The sequence below is a fragment of the Punctularia strigosozonata genome (genome assembly GCF_000264995.1).
Source record: "Punctularia strigosozonata HHB-11173 SS5 unplaced genomic scaffold PUNSTscaffold_4, whole genome shotgun sequence".
NCBI lineage: Eukaryota > Fungi > Basidiomycota > Agaricomycetes > Corticiales > Punctulariaceae > Punctularia > Punctularia strigosozonata.
Window position 1 is genome coordinate 851743 of NW_006767436.1, and position 14402 is coordinate 866144.

Here is a 14402-nt window from a genome sequence, read left to right on the forward strand (position 1 = left end):
CAGCATGCTTCTGCCGCAACATTGACATCTCGGAGGAGTCGAAGTCGCTCCGTCACACAGGTATGTCTCTTGGACCGATGCCGTCGTCAATCTACTGGCTCATCTGAGATTATCAATCAGGTATATCGCCCTCCGACCCCTCCTTTAGCCACAAACTCGCACGGAACTCGATTGTCCCATCGAAGACCAGCGTCACTTCTCGATGAAGAAGTTGATCCCGATGTGAGCAGTGTCGTCATATCTTCGCGCTTGACCATGATGCTGAGGTCAATTCCAGCCACACCATCGCCGTTCTTCTGTTGCCACGCACGGCACTGATAAATCTTTGCCTAGCCCTCCTGAGGAGGAGGAGGAGGAGGAAGAGCGTGAAGCCGTAGCATCCAGACCTCGAGAATCATGGGTCGTGCCTTCGTTTACCCAATATCAGAGTTCCATAGACGGGAATTCACAGTCAACGCTGGTCAATCCAGACGTTTGCTTCCGACCCTGTCCCATGCTCAAGAGTCGGGCCGGGGTCACGAAATTCTTCTACAAGCTTCGTCACATACTTGGGTGCTGAAAACTAGGTCTGCAACGCTTGAGCTCGCCAGACCTCTGGGAGGTCGAATCCTATGCATGCATTTGCCGGGAATATCGATGATTTCATGACAATCGCTTGTGTGCACTGTAGTCTGGTCCATATCGTACACATGTATATAATACAGCATCTACCATGTATGACCTATGCGACGCATTTGAATGGCCGGAAGGGCGGTGCCGGGAGGAGCGTCATTTCGTCACTGTAAACCTTCGAGCACGCGCCGCTGCGCGGAAGCAACCTGCTCGACCTCTGTTCCCGACGCGTCGTACGGCGCTGCCGCCTTCCCGATATCCGCGAATCTCGACTGCTCGAACTTCTCGCGGCCCGACGCGCTCGACGACGACGTACAGGCGCCCGATGCCGGAGGTACACAGTCAGCCTGGACCCTCCCGACGTGATCTCTACGACCGATGTATCTCGGGAGAGCAGAATCGACCTTTCATCCCTCGCCTGAGGAGTGATCCCACTCCGTTTGAACCCGTACCACATAGCTTGGTCGAGTTTCGGGCCATTGAAGGCAAGGGAGAACGAGAGAGGCGGCTCAGGGCACTTTGGCAGCGGTTATCCTCGGAACCGCATCGGGGACACTTGCCATGGACCACTCCATCGAAAAACAAAGATGTGCCAGTGAAGGACCTGCATGATCTAACTCCCGAACGCGCTCGTGAGATGAAGAAGGTGTATGACGAGGAGCTGGCTGGGAAGATGAATGGGCATCTTGTTGGTTCCTTGACCGGGCATGTCAGTTGGGAAGACTTCAAGGCGTATGCGGATGCGAAAGAAGTCGGTATGTCCGCTTTATTTGAAAGCAGAGACGAGCGCTGAAAAGCCCCTTATCAGAGCTATGGCGAATATTTCACGATGAGCTGGACTTGGACGGCAACGGCCACCTGGATGCCCGAGAGTTAGAACATGCTCTAGAACACGCTGGTATGTCCATTGAACATCTATGCGAAAGACTATGTTGACCCAGCTCTAGGTATTAATCTGAACCCATCTACTCTCGCCGACTTCATGACTTCTCTGTCGAAGTCTCCGCACTCCCATGCCATCAACTTCACGGAATTTCGCGACTTCCTTTTATTCATGCCACGCCGTGCGTCAACGGAGGAAATATATCGTTTCTACGAAGTACACAAATTCCTTGGTGACGATGGCAGAGGAGCAGCGCGGGTGAACATGGAGGGTATGCTGTGCCCGCGATTACGCGCTTTGTATCAACGCACTCATCAGGCGCTCTAGGGGATGTCACATTGAGTGCGGAGGATAGACCACCATCACACCCAACGAACCTCGGCCGTTCATTAGCCAGCAAAGCCGAGAATCTGGACGCGCCTGTAGACCACACTGCGACCGCTTTGGAAGGAGGGGACGAAGAAGAGGAAGAAGATCACCAAGGCCCTGCAATATTCGGAGGAGCGACAGCCCTGAGATTTCTATTGGCCGGAGGCATCGCTGGAGCAGGTGCAGCCGCCGCTTCTTCGTTTTCGTTTCCTGCTAAAACAGAGTTCAGTCTCGAGGACGTGCACTGCGCCTTTCGATCGTTTGAAAATATTTCTTATCACCCGACCTCCTGATATGGGTGGGGCGAAATTAGCAGGCGCAGCAGTTTTGACCAATCCGAAAGAGGTGTCCAAAGCAAGTTTACACGGTGCAAAGGCGCTTGCGAACGCTGTCACCCGGATCTATGCAGAAGGCGGTATCCTTGCTTTCTGGGTCGGCAACGGTCTCTCAGTTGTGAAGATTTTTCCCGAATCCGCGATCAAGTTTCTAACCTATGAGTCGTCGGTGAGTTGAAAGTACTAGTCCTGCGAGTGCCTCGGCCGCAATGGATCATGTTGTCATCAGAAAAAAGTATTCGCTCGGTATTGGGATCAAGTTGAAGACACCCGAGACATCAGTGGTGTGAGCCGCTTTGTGTCTGGTGGTATTGGCGGGATCTCCAGCCAGCTGTGTGGGTGAACTCCACCGACCTTGGAACACGCTGTTGATTGATTTTCTCTTCACAGCCATTTACCCAATAGAAACTTTGAAGGTCCGTGATTTACTGTTCCTCATTTCTTTCGGACGCACATATGCTCATGGGGATTCGTACAGACGCAAATGATGAGCTCTTCAGGCGAGCAAAGACGGACTTTAGCTCAAGCCGCCCGGCATGTCTGGGACCTAGGCGGTATTCGTGCGTATTATCGCGGACTGACAGTGCGTGCTTCCCTTCCATCTTACCGTCCCGCATGTTCACGTTGACACGGCTGTCATCCTTAGATTGGTTTAGTCGGCGTTTTCCCGTGCGTAATGGCCCGTACGCTCCCATGCCTGATCCTCATTACGTGCAAAACCCGTCATCTAGCTACGCAGCGATCGACATGAGCACCTTCGAAGGGCTTAAGCTGGCCTACCTGCGCTCCACCGGGAAGGATGAACCGGGTGTGCTCGCATTGCTAGCCTTCGGGAGCATATCCGGGAGTGTCGGTGCCACGAGCGTCTACCCACTAAATTTGGTTCGAACGCGCCTGCAGGCCTCAGGGTCCTCTGGCCACCCGCAGCGGTATACCGGTTTCCGCGATGTTATACAAAAGACCTACGCACGGGACGGGTGGCGCGGGTTCTATCGGGGTCTCTTCCCTACCCTCGCGAAGGTGCGCCTAGACTAAGTTTTGATCGAGAGCTGCCCTGATTCATCCCGCCTTGGTACTGCAGGTCGTCCCTGCAGGTTTGTCCTGTTCGCGGCAGACCATGAGCGTCATGACTTATTTTTACTTCCAGTCTCTATCTCCTACGTTGTATATGAATCCAGCAAACGGAAGTGCGTCTGCCTAATCCAACGAAGCTCCTCATTCCCTGACTTATCGGTTTTAGGCTTGGTGTATAAGGTTTGCCATGCTTTTCCATTCTGTTCTCCGAATTGCTTTAGACAGTTTTACGAATACCCATTGCACACAACAACTCTACTGTACATTCTATATCAACAGGGACTAGACAGTCACATCCGACTCATAAGTGGATGCCACCATCTTCGTCCTCAGGAGGCAGATGCCGGTGAGATGGTTGCAACGGCGGACTTGGCTGAACGTCGTCATCGTTCAGGTTATGCGTTGTAAACGCCCGTTCGCGCGGCATGGCCTGCGTTGTTTCCGCATTACTTGGCCCTGTAACAGGATGCGGATCCTGTGCTCTTCGCGACAAGTCGTAATGGCCATTCGTGGAAACGCCCTTCTGGGCCAGTGCCATATTGAGCATCCCGATGCGCTCTTCTTGCGACCCTCTGCCTCGCGGGAGGTTATAGATGAATGGTCTCGGCGTCGTAAAACGAGGGACGCACATCACAAGCTCGTTGTCTTCTGTGGCGTGCATAATGTCGTGGTCCTCGGACCCGGAGATGATGAACTCGCGCAATTCATTTTGCGTCCGCCGAAGGTGTTCCAGCGAGTTTTTCAGTCGTGCTATTTCTATTTAATGCAGAATGAGCATCTGCAGTGTTGGTCTAGATGACTGTATCATTACCCTCGGTGATCGTGGGGACATCGAGCTGGATTGCATGTTCGAGAGTGAACGGTTGGCGGTAGCGAGGCGTGTAGTCCATTGCACGCGATGACGTCGTCGTCGGGAGCAAGCGCACCGGTTAGATCACAGCCCGAGATCGTGTGGCTTCGGCCCTCTTCACCGTTTCATTTGGCTTCGGCTTCCCAGTCAGTGCACGATATTGTGGTTCAGGCCTCTTCGTCATCACCATGAAAACGCGGTGACTGCCTTTCACTCGTACCACCACCGAACATGTATACGGTGAAATTGCCTGATATTCTATTATCCATACCACGCAATCCGGTTACGGCGGTTGGCCTACCATTAATTGCTGGTCTACTCTCTGGCTCTCCGACGCGTCGAGTTGTTCAAGGACAATGGTACAATGTAGGCCTTAGTTCGAGCACGAGCAAGAGTCGAGCTGACCATGGACTTAGACTCTCAGATTTCCGCCAGGACGTCCACCCAGGCAAGCTTTCCCCATCGTATGGACGTCACTTTACGTTGGTATGAACCCAAACTTTATCCGCACCAGGAATCATTACTGACGACTTGGATTCATCTAGCCATGGGCTACGCGTCTCATCTAGCGGTGCACGCGTTTGACATCACCGTTGGTCCATTGAGGTAACTGCACGTTTGAAAACGAAGTGTGGCTGTCTTTTTCACCAACGAGAAAAACTCTCAGAGACAAGCTCTCAATCGCTCTCGTGTTATACTATGGTCAACTGGCGATGAACTTGTTATGGACGCCGCTGTTCTTCGTCAATAAGCAGGTATGTCATCATCGCGTTCGTTCATGGCGGCTGGTGAACCTTCCTTCTAGGCTGGCTTGGCTCTTCTCGATAGCGCGGCGCTTCTATGTACAACTGGTTTCATGACGGTGAGAAGCAAACTGTCCCGATGATCCAACTCGATCTCATACAACCATATCAGCGTCTTCTCCACGAAGCGACGGACGGGAAGACGACGTACCTCCTTGCACCTTACTGCGCGTGGCTGTCATACGCAACGTACTTGAACGGCGGCATTTGGTGGCTGAATCGCGGTCATTCAGCCAGGAAACACGATTGAAGCCGACCTGCGACTCGAATGCGGGCATGGAGTGTACACAGATGCATTCAGCGTGCGACTACTTATAGTACAATGTTCGACACGATCAAACTTGCACATGAATTCGAGGCATGACAGGAGATAAAGGCACAAGCGATTATCCACGGGCAGCAGGTGGAACCGATGGGATCTTCTGCTATCTTGTCACGCACGGGGCCGTTGCTTCTTTGCCTGTATCCGCAGATGAACGCCAGACTATATGACAATGAACCTTCAAACCTTTTTGGCAGGCTGCGTATCCTTGTATTCGGCATCGTCTGCGGCTCTCACCTTACCCTTCGTGAGGACGGGATCACCGCGATATCGGAATCAGGAGTAACACAGAAATAGCAACGAGATCATACCGTGCGCCTCGGTACCTTAGACTCCGTTACAGCTTCGGCGGCACGCTGGCGCTTAGCGGGTGCAACACCTCTGGGAGGTGAGGAATCGTCGCTCAAGCTCCCGTTCGGGTTTAAGGCTGTTGCCCTTGATTGACCGTCAACTTTCGCCTTTGATCCTTGAGCAGTAGATTCCTTGGTATGTATTTCCTGGCGCACACCCGCGTTTGAACGAACGATGCCAGTCGTCAAAGTCGTGGGACGAGAGACTGAACACTCTGAGGATATTTTACGGATCACTCGACATTGTGCTCATACCTGTCGAGGTCGTGACGTCTTCCATGGGAGACTGCAAAATGTTAGATGGGGCCCGAAACGTTCAAGTGCACATGCCGGAATGTCCCGATCCGGTGCACGGCTTGGGCGATCTGAGGAAGGTTCTTCATATAGGGCCGCATCTTGGGCGTCCACATTGGATGTGACGCAATCTCTTGTATCAACAGCCTGATGGTACACTCAGCATGCGCTTCTCCTGTAGAGATTTAGGGGAAAGTCACGAACCTGATCGGTAATCTGAGATCTAAGAGAGGACTCAAGGAAAGTGATGCGAGCAGTCAACTTCTCGATCTTGTTCTCGCGCTGAAAGCAGGGTCCGTAGGAATTCTGCAGCAATACAACGATCGTACCTGGCGCAGTTCATTGCGTTTGTCAATCAATTCATGGGCGAAAATGGCCTTCGTGCTGCCCACAAGGCCGGCAATAAATACCCTCTCTTCGGTCGTCTATGAACGAGCGGCCGTCACCAACAGACACAATGAATGCACATGTTCAGGCAGCATACCAAGTCTCCATTCTCGTGGCGCGACTGGATGTTCCTGCCGCGTTCCCTCAAAGCGTCGATTTCGTTCACCAAGGAGCTGTTCGAGTCTATTAGCTCCTGTATACGGCGCTCGGCTTGAATCATCTCTTCTTGGCGTTTTTGGCTCCTGGTAGGCGACTCATAGTGTATCTGCAGTCTAGTTACTTCAGCAGTCAACTCGCGAACTTTGTCCTCTGCAGCAGCCGAACGACGGTCTGCTCGTTCATCCGCCAATGCGAGGTTGCGTTCATGTTCAGATTTCAGAGCGTCGACGATATCCCCGTGGTCGGATTTCAGGGTAAGAACTGTTTGTTGCAGCGTATCCACCTGAGAGCGCAAAACTGCGATTTCGGAGTTGAACCTGCTATTGTTCCCCTCGGTTTTGATCTGCGAGTACGCGTTCAGACAGGTCCGACATGCAAGCGGTGAGCGTACCACGCAATCGCGCTGGAGGGCAAAATTTTTGTCCTGATTCACAATAGTAAGATATGGGAAGGTGTAGTGACGCGGAGACATGCTGACATGAAGTTCCGCGTTCGCTTCCTTGGTCAATTTGAGGGTAATTGACTGGGCTCCGGTTAAGCAATTCATCGACACTTGCTGCAGTGCTCACTTGTTCATCGAACCGATCTTGCAGAGACTAAGGGAACATGTTAGAATATCATGCAGTTGGGGGATGCTATACGCGCCTTCAGCAGTGATTCAGCACCACGCAATCTGACGCAAGTATTGATCACGTCAACCGTGTGAAATTGGACATATCAAGACTCACTGCTCTTCAAGACGTCGCATATTCGTTTTTGCATCTTCGAACATCTTCTCGTACACTACGGCCTGCTGGTATTCGAGCTGAGCAGTCTGTCTGTCCGCGTCACAGCGTTTCAGATCTTCTTGGAGATGTTCAACACGTTTCTCCCATCCTGAGACGTCTGTCGACAGCATATCAAGCCTGAACTGGTGGTCAATTCATGTTTACTGAGCTATCAGAGAAGCAGGCTGACCGTTCCTGAAGGTTGTTATTGGTGATTGCTGCTTCGTGTAATTTCTTATCCTTCTCGTGAAGGGTTTCATGTGTAAGCCGGAGGCTATAATTGTTGAATATTTAGCCAGATGGCACACGTATTCAATTGATGCCTAACTCTGTTTCAAGGCTGACCAAAACGACGAGGCGCTTATCTTTCTCCTGAGTTTCAACTTGCAGCATATGGAATCTTGGGTAGGGTCATGTTCAGTGTTGTAGACGAAACATTGAACCGAACATGACCTACTTGATTTCCAGGTCGCGATGATCATGATCAAGTCGCTGCCGTTCGTTCTCTTTAGACGTAATCTCGTCCTTCAGAGCCCGTATTTCGTCTTGAGACCTACAAAGCACGCCCTGTCGTCATTGAAAGTCATATGATCAGCCACTAGATATGCAAACCCGGTTTCTGCGTCCGAAAGGGAACGCAGATTGCATTCCATTTCCTTCACCTGCACTTCCAACTGACTGATGTACTCGTCTCGCGACTCAAGAGCACCTTCAAGCCTTCTGACGGTTATGACAGATAACGATTCGATTGCTATGCGACGTACTGGCTCTTGTTTGTTTCCAGGGCTGCGAGATCAGTCTTAATCTTCATTTGCAAACACTCGAGTCTGTCAAGCGAGTGAGTCAAACATAGGTCAGTCGCGAACGCGGGATGCGCACTCTTTATCTTTCAGATTGAGATCAATTTCACATCTCTCCGACTTCACTACGGCTTCGCGCAGCTCGGTCTGCAGAACACCCATGGATGCTCGAAGTTCCTGAACCTCGGTAACTATCGGGCCGCGAGGTCAGCTGGAGCTATTTTACACTACGAGACATACCGTGCGTTTGCAGGACTCGCAGTTCCTCCAGACGGCTGGCCTCGAGTTGCGTCACCCGATCTCTGGTCTCTATCAAGTCTCCGCCCACGGATTGCAGGCGGTCGCGATAAATGTCCGTCACCTCTTGAGCTAAACGAACTCGATCAATGAACCATGTCGATGCGTGCAATTCCTACCTTTCGAGAGCGCCATGCGAGTGTCTTGAATGACGCGTTTAGTTTTAACGCTACATGTTTGCTCATTGCTCTCGTCCATGAACTTCTGGATCTCTGAACTGACATTACGAATACAATCGTTGATGCGTGAAGTGCAGCGCACCTTGCACTGATTGTTGAGCAGTAAGGCGCATATCCGCGAAGGACTCAACGAGGTCATCAACGGTCTTGAAAGCCATAATCGAGTGCTTTTTGAATTCAGCAAGCTCGGAACCGAGGGCTGCCAAGCTATACAGGGACGCGCAGATCAGTTAATGAGTCGTGCCAAGCGCATAGAATTCTACCACTTCGCTTTCGCAGTTATCTTGCGTGCATCTTCACGGGCTTTCTCCAGGTCGCGAGCAAGGGCACTTTTCTCTCGTTCGTCGTCATCAAGGCGCCGTTGCAGTTGTGCTACCTCTTGTTGCAAACGTGCTGCCTCATCGTGCTGTATCGATATAAGTTACTGGTCCCGAAACCCAACATGCGGACTAACCTTCGCGGCAAGTGCCCTTTCGGAGGCCTCCAGGTCCTTGAAACGGTCGTATACCAGCGACATAAGTTGGGCATCTCCCTCCGGTTTGAACTTCGTAGAACGATCTATCTTTTCCAGAAGGTGACTGGTCCCATCGGCCGCTCTAATACTTGCTTGATCGCGGATCCCGCCTTCGAGGCTGGTCTCCAATGGCTCGGATAAGGCAGGCGAAGAAACCCTGTCCGCAGGAGCTGGTATTCCCGTGTCAGAAGCAGCGTACCACAGCTATCAAGTCAACGACACATACACAACGACGGCTTGACAATATCAGTACCCAACAGTTGTGCATTTACGGCAGGACTGAAACTCTTCAATCTCGAGCCGCGCCGACCAAAGCGTAAGACATCAGATGTATCAGCATCGTTGCCTCCGTTGAATGGCTTCAATATATGCGCGTCAGTCTTGAATATAAGCGGCACATTGTCGGATGCAAGGGGAACGTCCTGCGGAGGACCACCAGAATCGCCACCACGAGGAAAACTTGATGAAAGGAGAGGCGGCCGGATAACAGAAGGGACGTGATCTCTGCGACGCTCTTTCCCAGAGCCATGATGCTGCAAGGCAGCACGAGGTGCATTGTGCGGAAGGGTTGACAGGTTTTTGGGTTTCGATTGCGACGAATACGGCATGCTGTTTGCGTTCAGAGGGTTAGAGCGGTCGAAAGAGAATGGTGCTCTCATATTCGGCTTGCTAAGAACAGCCCGCTGACTGGAAGAAAGATGTTCAAACGGCTGATCATCGTCATGCTCCATTGCTGCGCGAGTGTATTCTGCAGAGTATGAGGGCAGCCAATCGGCTATTCGAGCTGTTTGAGCAGTTCAGATACTCGTGAAAACTAGAAAGGTAGCAGGAGTAGATACCTTAGAGGACGTCGAAAAGGAGGGAGGGAGTCGCTGGGCGGTCGCGATCCAAGTTGCTGACTAAGCTGGAAAGCGCATACATCCTGCATCCCGCGGACTCGAGGGATCGGCACAGATTGTTTTGCATTACTGCCCGCATCTGATCGCCAACACTGAGTGCATAAACTGACAGAAGAACGTCGAAGCCTAATAAACAGTCTCATCAATATTCCATTTGACAATTCCTTCATACATGGTGTAGAAATATATCCAGCACTGGACGATAAAAGACAAATTTGCGACGGGTGGACAGTCAAGAAAAGTACATCAGTTTCTTCTGTAGGCAGATGTAGAGGTCAGAGATTATCCATCTGTGACTATCCGGGAGTGCTCACCATCGCTGGATGCAGCGGTTTGAAACCCTCTTTATACGGCTCCAGAGGGTCTCCGCTTGTGGAACCCTGTTTCGAATCTCCATATTCAGAGAAATCCAGGCGAGAGTCCGGTGCATAGTGATTTTTGGCACGAGAACAAACAATATCGGCATCTACAGTAGAGGATGAGCTAAAATACCTCCACGTATGTCACCAACTTACAGTATACAGGCGCAGGAATTGAGACGGAGCGCGTCGATCGAGCGTACACATGGCACAAGGCAAAGGAAAGCGACTGTAAATCGTCGGGTCTACAAAGACATGAATGAACTCTTGGGTCTACTTGATAGATAAAATTAGCTCACTGGAATCCGTTCTCATCGTAAAGAACACTGTAGTGCGCAGGACGAGATGTACCTAGCAGACCTCCATGGCTCTGGAGGTAGAAGTCGAATTCGGTCGGATGAGCAACTTCCTGGTCGACCTGCAGGATCATTGAGATCGGTAGTGTTCGGGGAGCGAAGCCTACTTTGACGTACGACGGTCCCTGCCGGACAGTTTCCGGATTTATCACCGTCACGCTCGTTGGTCGGGAAGAATCTGCAACGCAGTTGAATTAGGTTCCATAGCACGCGAAGCTCGCAATCAAGTCACCGGACGTGATGTCGCTTGCCAACGACGACGATGGTAATCTTCGGTTTGATACCTAGCTCACTGCAAGCCTCTGGATTTTCGGTCACATCAGCTTCGAAAAGGGTGTTGATAGCGAAGAGCACCTTGTAGCTGCGGCAGCTCTTGTTCTAGGACCTGTTTGAATTGACCCTCCGATACTCCATCTGCACGGCCGCGAGTAAGCATCAGATGCATTTCTGAGACAGAATACGGCGTACCGCGGTATAAAATTATTCGGCTGGGTTCTTTCTTAGCCTTCTTCTCGACACTGGCGCGATAGCCCATATACATGGTGAGCATATGCTGCAAGACTCAGTGAGCGATACGAATGGCAAGGATGAAGCATGCACTGAACATGCATACCTTGCTCATCTCCTTCAAATCCTCGATCATCTCCTTGCGAGATGTTTGTACGCGAGAGTCGGCAATGTATTTAGCCGTGTCGGAGTCCACATTCGCGACCAAGCTCGTGAAGGACGGACGACCCTCAGACCCAGGGGCAGGATGGATGACATCGGCACCTGATAGTCAAGGAATCAGCCGAATGTCGTGACAAAGCCAATGCTTGAAACCAACCCATGACAATAGTCGGGTTTAATGGATCGGTCAGGACAGAGACGGTTGAAGGTTCGGGAATCATATTGATGCCGCCCAGCTTCACGTTAATTCTATAAATAGATTCGCCAACTGTGCAAGCACTAGATGTAAAGCTGCTCACTTCAGGCACACATTCGAGAAGTACTGTTTCTTGGCTCGCATGCACTTGCTGCTCTTCAGGCATTGTGTTGCAACACCGGCCTATGAGAGAATGATGAGCATCGTCCATTGTACTCATTGTACTCTTAGTACTCGCCCTAACGTCACCAAAACTGTGCCAGATGACGTTGAGATACGTGAATATCAAGGCAGAGGATCACGCACTGTTTCACTGCAGAGTAGATATCCGAACCGCCATCCGGAAGCACAACCACCTGCGAGGCATTAGGGTTGAGGAAAGTAGTAATGAACGCACGCGACGTACTATCAACATGGGGAGTTCTTTGTATCTGTTGTGGACTTCCTTGCCCACTTCCGGAAGCACCTAATTCCATCTGTGAGCCGCGCAAGGAGCAAAAAGAAGCCGGACAAACCACTGAGGGTGGTCTATGGCCATTTTCGAACTTGATGATGGGACTAACGTCTTCCACCTTCATGCCTTTGCAAGAGTTACGCCGAAGAATATGACCATTATAGTGACCGACGCACCAACTTCCCTGGCAGCCTCAATCAGACCTTTGATCGTCTCCTGAGCATGCTGCATTAGGAATCTGCCTTCACGCTCGAACACAACCACAGCCCAATGTTTGATAGTTGCGGGACGGAAGAAACGTTTATCGACCCTGGAAGGATGTGATAAATCAACAGGAGGCCTGTGGTACTCTGAAGAACGTACATATTCCATTGACCGTCCCTCGGAACCTGTCGTTTTCAGTCAGATAGGCATCTGGCTGCCGGGTGGAACTTACGATATTCGGCTGTCGACTTTCCCGGCCGTATCTAAGCGTGGGCGGTGCAAGCACACGGGCAGCCACTTTCAAGGGTCCTTGCGTTTCCGTAACGTGCATCCCAAAGTGGCGGACGTATTCCGATTGTCCGTAGTTGAGGACACCAAGACCGTTACGGATACTGGCCAAACGATCTCCAGGTTTCTTGGTGGCGAATTCGAGAACCTCCCTGGTCTTGTCCAATGGCATCTGCTTGCGCATAATTTGCCCCGGAGGAACGTAGCAAAGCTCAAGTGGAATCAAGGCTCCCGACCCCACCTGACCAGGTTTGATAAGTTGCCAACCATCGCGGCATGTGCTGATACGAACCTCGGCACAGATCACATCCGGGAACTGAAGGGGCCGGTTTCTTGTTTTATGGAAGTACTCCGCCACCGTCATGGTCCCTGTATCGACGGTAAGCTCAAATCACTTTCGTGGAGTGGTCCTGCGTGCCTCCTTCTCGCATCGTGAATGACACTTCCGATGCACCAGCAGAGCTCAGCTTCTTGACGACGCGCGCCGCTCCTGAGGGCCGACCGTTGACATCCAACGTCTGTATCCTGATGCCCGAGATGAAGTGTTGCAAGCGGATGCGCGCTTTCTCGGGCAATCCACGTTTGGGTGCCAGGGCAGCGGGTTGTTTTTGCCCTGCAGCCTCCAGACATAGATCCAACAGTCTTCCTGGTTTGTACATGGTGCCGGTCGAGATATCCACTATGATTCCCGGTGAGTACGATCACCGGGCAACCATCCGAGATTTCTCGCACCGTTAATCAGCATCTTGCCTGTTCCAGGGCGGACAGACTGGAAATATCCGCGCCAGAGCACCAGCCCAGCGCCGATATCTGTAGATGTTCTCAACGATCGATACCATAGGCAAGGTGGATCTAAGACAAGTACCTTTGGTCTCGCGGTCAGTGAAGAAGGAACGGATGTTGAAGCTGTGATGCTGTTAGGCAACGCATTCTATGATACGAAGTTTGACACCTACGGATAGTGAATAGTCGGCTCCATTCGTATGACCACGTTGAGTGCCTAGATCAACGTATATATAACAACAGGTTATAGGCAATCATCATCCCAACACACCGTGATCGCTGTTATTACGGAATTGTCATGCGATTGCTTCCCGATCAAAAACCTCGCCAAAACCCTGAACAGTGTGCGTCAATACCGGATCGATCTCGTCATAACACGCTCCTACTCAGGGTTGATCTCTGCCACTTTGGTCAAGCGCACTTTGTACGGTTTCGGTGCCCGATTGGGATTGGCTGGCGGCTTTGCCCCGGCCAGAGGAACCTCGAACTGTATCTCGCCGATCAGCGATCGTGCGCACGCAAAGCAGATGCGAATGCCTCACTTCTGCAGAATCCTTGCCACCGAAAGGAAGCTCCCGAATGGCGAACAGGTTCTTACGTCCATCATAAACGGCACGAGGGGTGAAGATCTCCGGCGCAACTACTTGTTGCAACGTGGTGATGATATCCATGTTCAGACGCGCTGGCAGAACCTTCTCGCTGGGTGATATTACTGCCCTATCCTTCAGTATATGCAGGATCGAACGTAGGACCCACGACGTAAGAATTCAATGACGTACCAACTACAGGTAGAAGTTAATATAGGCAATCATATCGTTGCAGGGGCACGGCGTACCATCATAATGCATGATCACATTTTCTGGTATAGTAACCTCGAAGTGGTTTGTGAATACAGTAAGCGGACGTCCAGCTCGTCCAAAGGCCGTCCTCTTGACGCCGATCGTCGTGATGTGGTCCGATGTCGAAGGTAAGACGGCACCAGCGGACGAGGCGCCTCCGCGAATAGAAGGTGCGCCTCCGCGAGTGGGTGCGCCTCGGCCACGTCCGCTCGGCGACGATCCCCGTGGAGGCGGCCCGCCTCGCCCGCTGCGCGAGGAGCCAGACTGTGATACTCGGGGGGGCATATCGGATTCGCAGGTGAAGTGAGCAAGGACGTCAGCTACAAGGGTAATGCGGGGGCATTATTCAGGGACGTGTGG

General features: G+C 51.7%; 5 protein-coding genes across 5 annotated transcripts; 2 read left to right on the forward strand and 3 right to left on the reverse strand.

The window, feature by feature from the left end:
- Positions 1-820: 820 nt before the first annotated feature.
- PUNSTDRAFT_119421 (mitochondrial carrier) lies at positions 821-4206 on the forward strand. The gene is made up of 15 exons (XM_007381896.1): positions 821-1367; positions 1421-1510; positions 1560-1766; positions 1823-2044; positions 2094-2368; positions 2429-2534; positions 2590-2615; positions 2678-2782; positions 2846-2868; positions 2931-3219; positions 3281-3293; positions 3347-3386; positions 3440-3845; positions 3903-4029; positions 4085-4206. Exons 1-13 carry the CDS (start codon positions 938-940, stop codon positions 3450-3452), a joined length of 1839 nt encoding a protein of 612 aa, XP_007381958.1. The 5' UTR covers positions 821-937; the 3' UTR covers positions 3453-3845; positions 3903-4029; positions 4085-4206.
- A 143-nt stretch (positions 4207-4349) lies between these two features.
- On the forward strand, positions 4350-5427 carry PUNSTDRAFT_99975 (TspO/MBR-like protein). The gene is made up of 6 exons (XM_007381897.1): positions 4350-4489; positions 4540-4609; positions 4669-4729; positions 4791-4878; positions 4929-4985; positions 5039-5427. Exons 1-6 carry the CDS (start codon positions 4355-4357, stop codon positions 5174-5176), a joined length of 549 nt encoding a protein of 182 aa, XP_007381959.1. The 5' UTR covers positions 4350-4354; the 3' UTR covers positions 5177-5427.
- Positions 5428-5553: 126 nt separating this feature from the next.
- PUNSTDRAFT_132541 (uncharacterized protein) lies at positions 5554-6910 on the reverse strand (the record flags this gene model as incomplete). The annotated part of the gene is made up of 6 exons (XM_007381898.1): positions 5554-5804; positions 5854-5884; positions 6097-6174; positions 6222-6317; positions 6377-6781; positions 6830-6910. 6 exons carry the CDS (start codon positions 6908-6910, stop codon positions 5554-5556), a joined length of 942 nt encoding a protein of 313 aa, XP_007381960.1.
- Positions 6911-7047: 137 nt separating this feature from the next.
- Positions 7048-9603, reverse strand: PUNSTDRAFT_132542 (uncharacterized protein; the record flags this gene model as incomplete). The annotated part of the gene is made up of 14 exons (XM_007381899.1): positions 7048-7111; positions 7167-7343; positions 7396-7479; positions 7534-7605; positions 7663-7772; positions 7868-7922; positions 7970-8032; positions 8085-8196; positions 8246-8374; positions 8422-8514; positions 8564-8688; positions 8745-8887; positions 8936-9165; positions 9222-9603. The coding sequence occupies 14 exons, from the start codon at positions 9601-9603 to the stop codon at positions 7048-7050; spliced, it is 1839 nt and encodes a 612-aa protein (XP_007381961.1).
- A 523-nt stretch (positions 9604-10126) lies between these two features.
- On the reverse strand, positions 10127-14327 carry PUNSTDRAFT_112301 (argonaute-like protein; the record flags this gene model as incomplete). The annotated part of the gene is made up of 27 exons (XM_007381900.1): positions 10127-10150; positions 10209-10360; positions 10410-10498; positions 10553-10671; positions 10727-10787; positions 10842-10911; positions 10964-11023; positions 11078-11162; positions 11223-11380; positions 11436-11527; positions 11578-11657; positions 11713-11728; positions 11781-11830; positions 11881-11940; positions 11990-12054; positions 12105-12238; positions 12292-12317; positions 12365-12661; positions 12713-12789; positions 12839-13099; positions 13153-13230; positions 13286-13326; positions 13377-13420; positions 13475-13538; positions 13590-13690; positions 13746-13915; positions 14039-14327. 27 exons carry the CDS (start codon positions 14325-14327, stop codon positions 10127-10129), a joined length of 2763 nt encoding a protein of 920 aa, XP_007381962.1.
- Between the last annotated feature and the right edge of the window lie 75 nt (positions 14328-14402).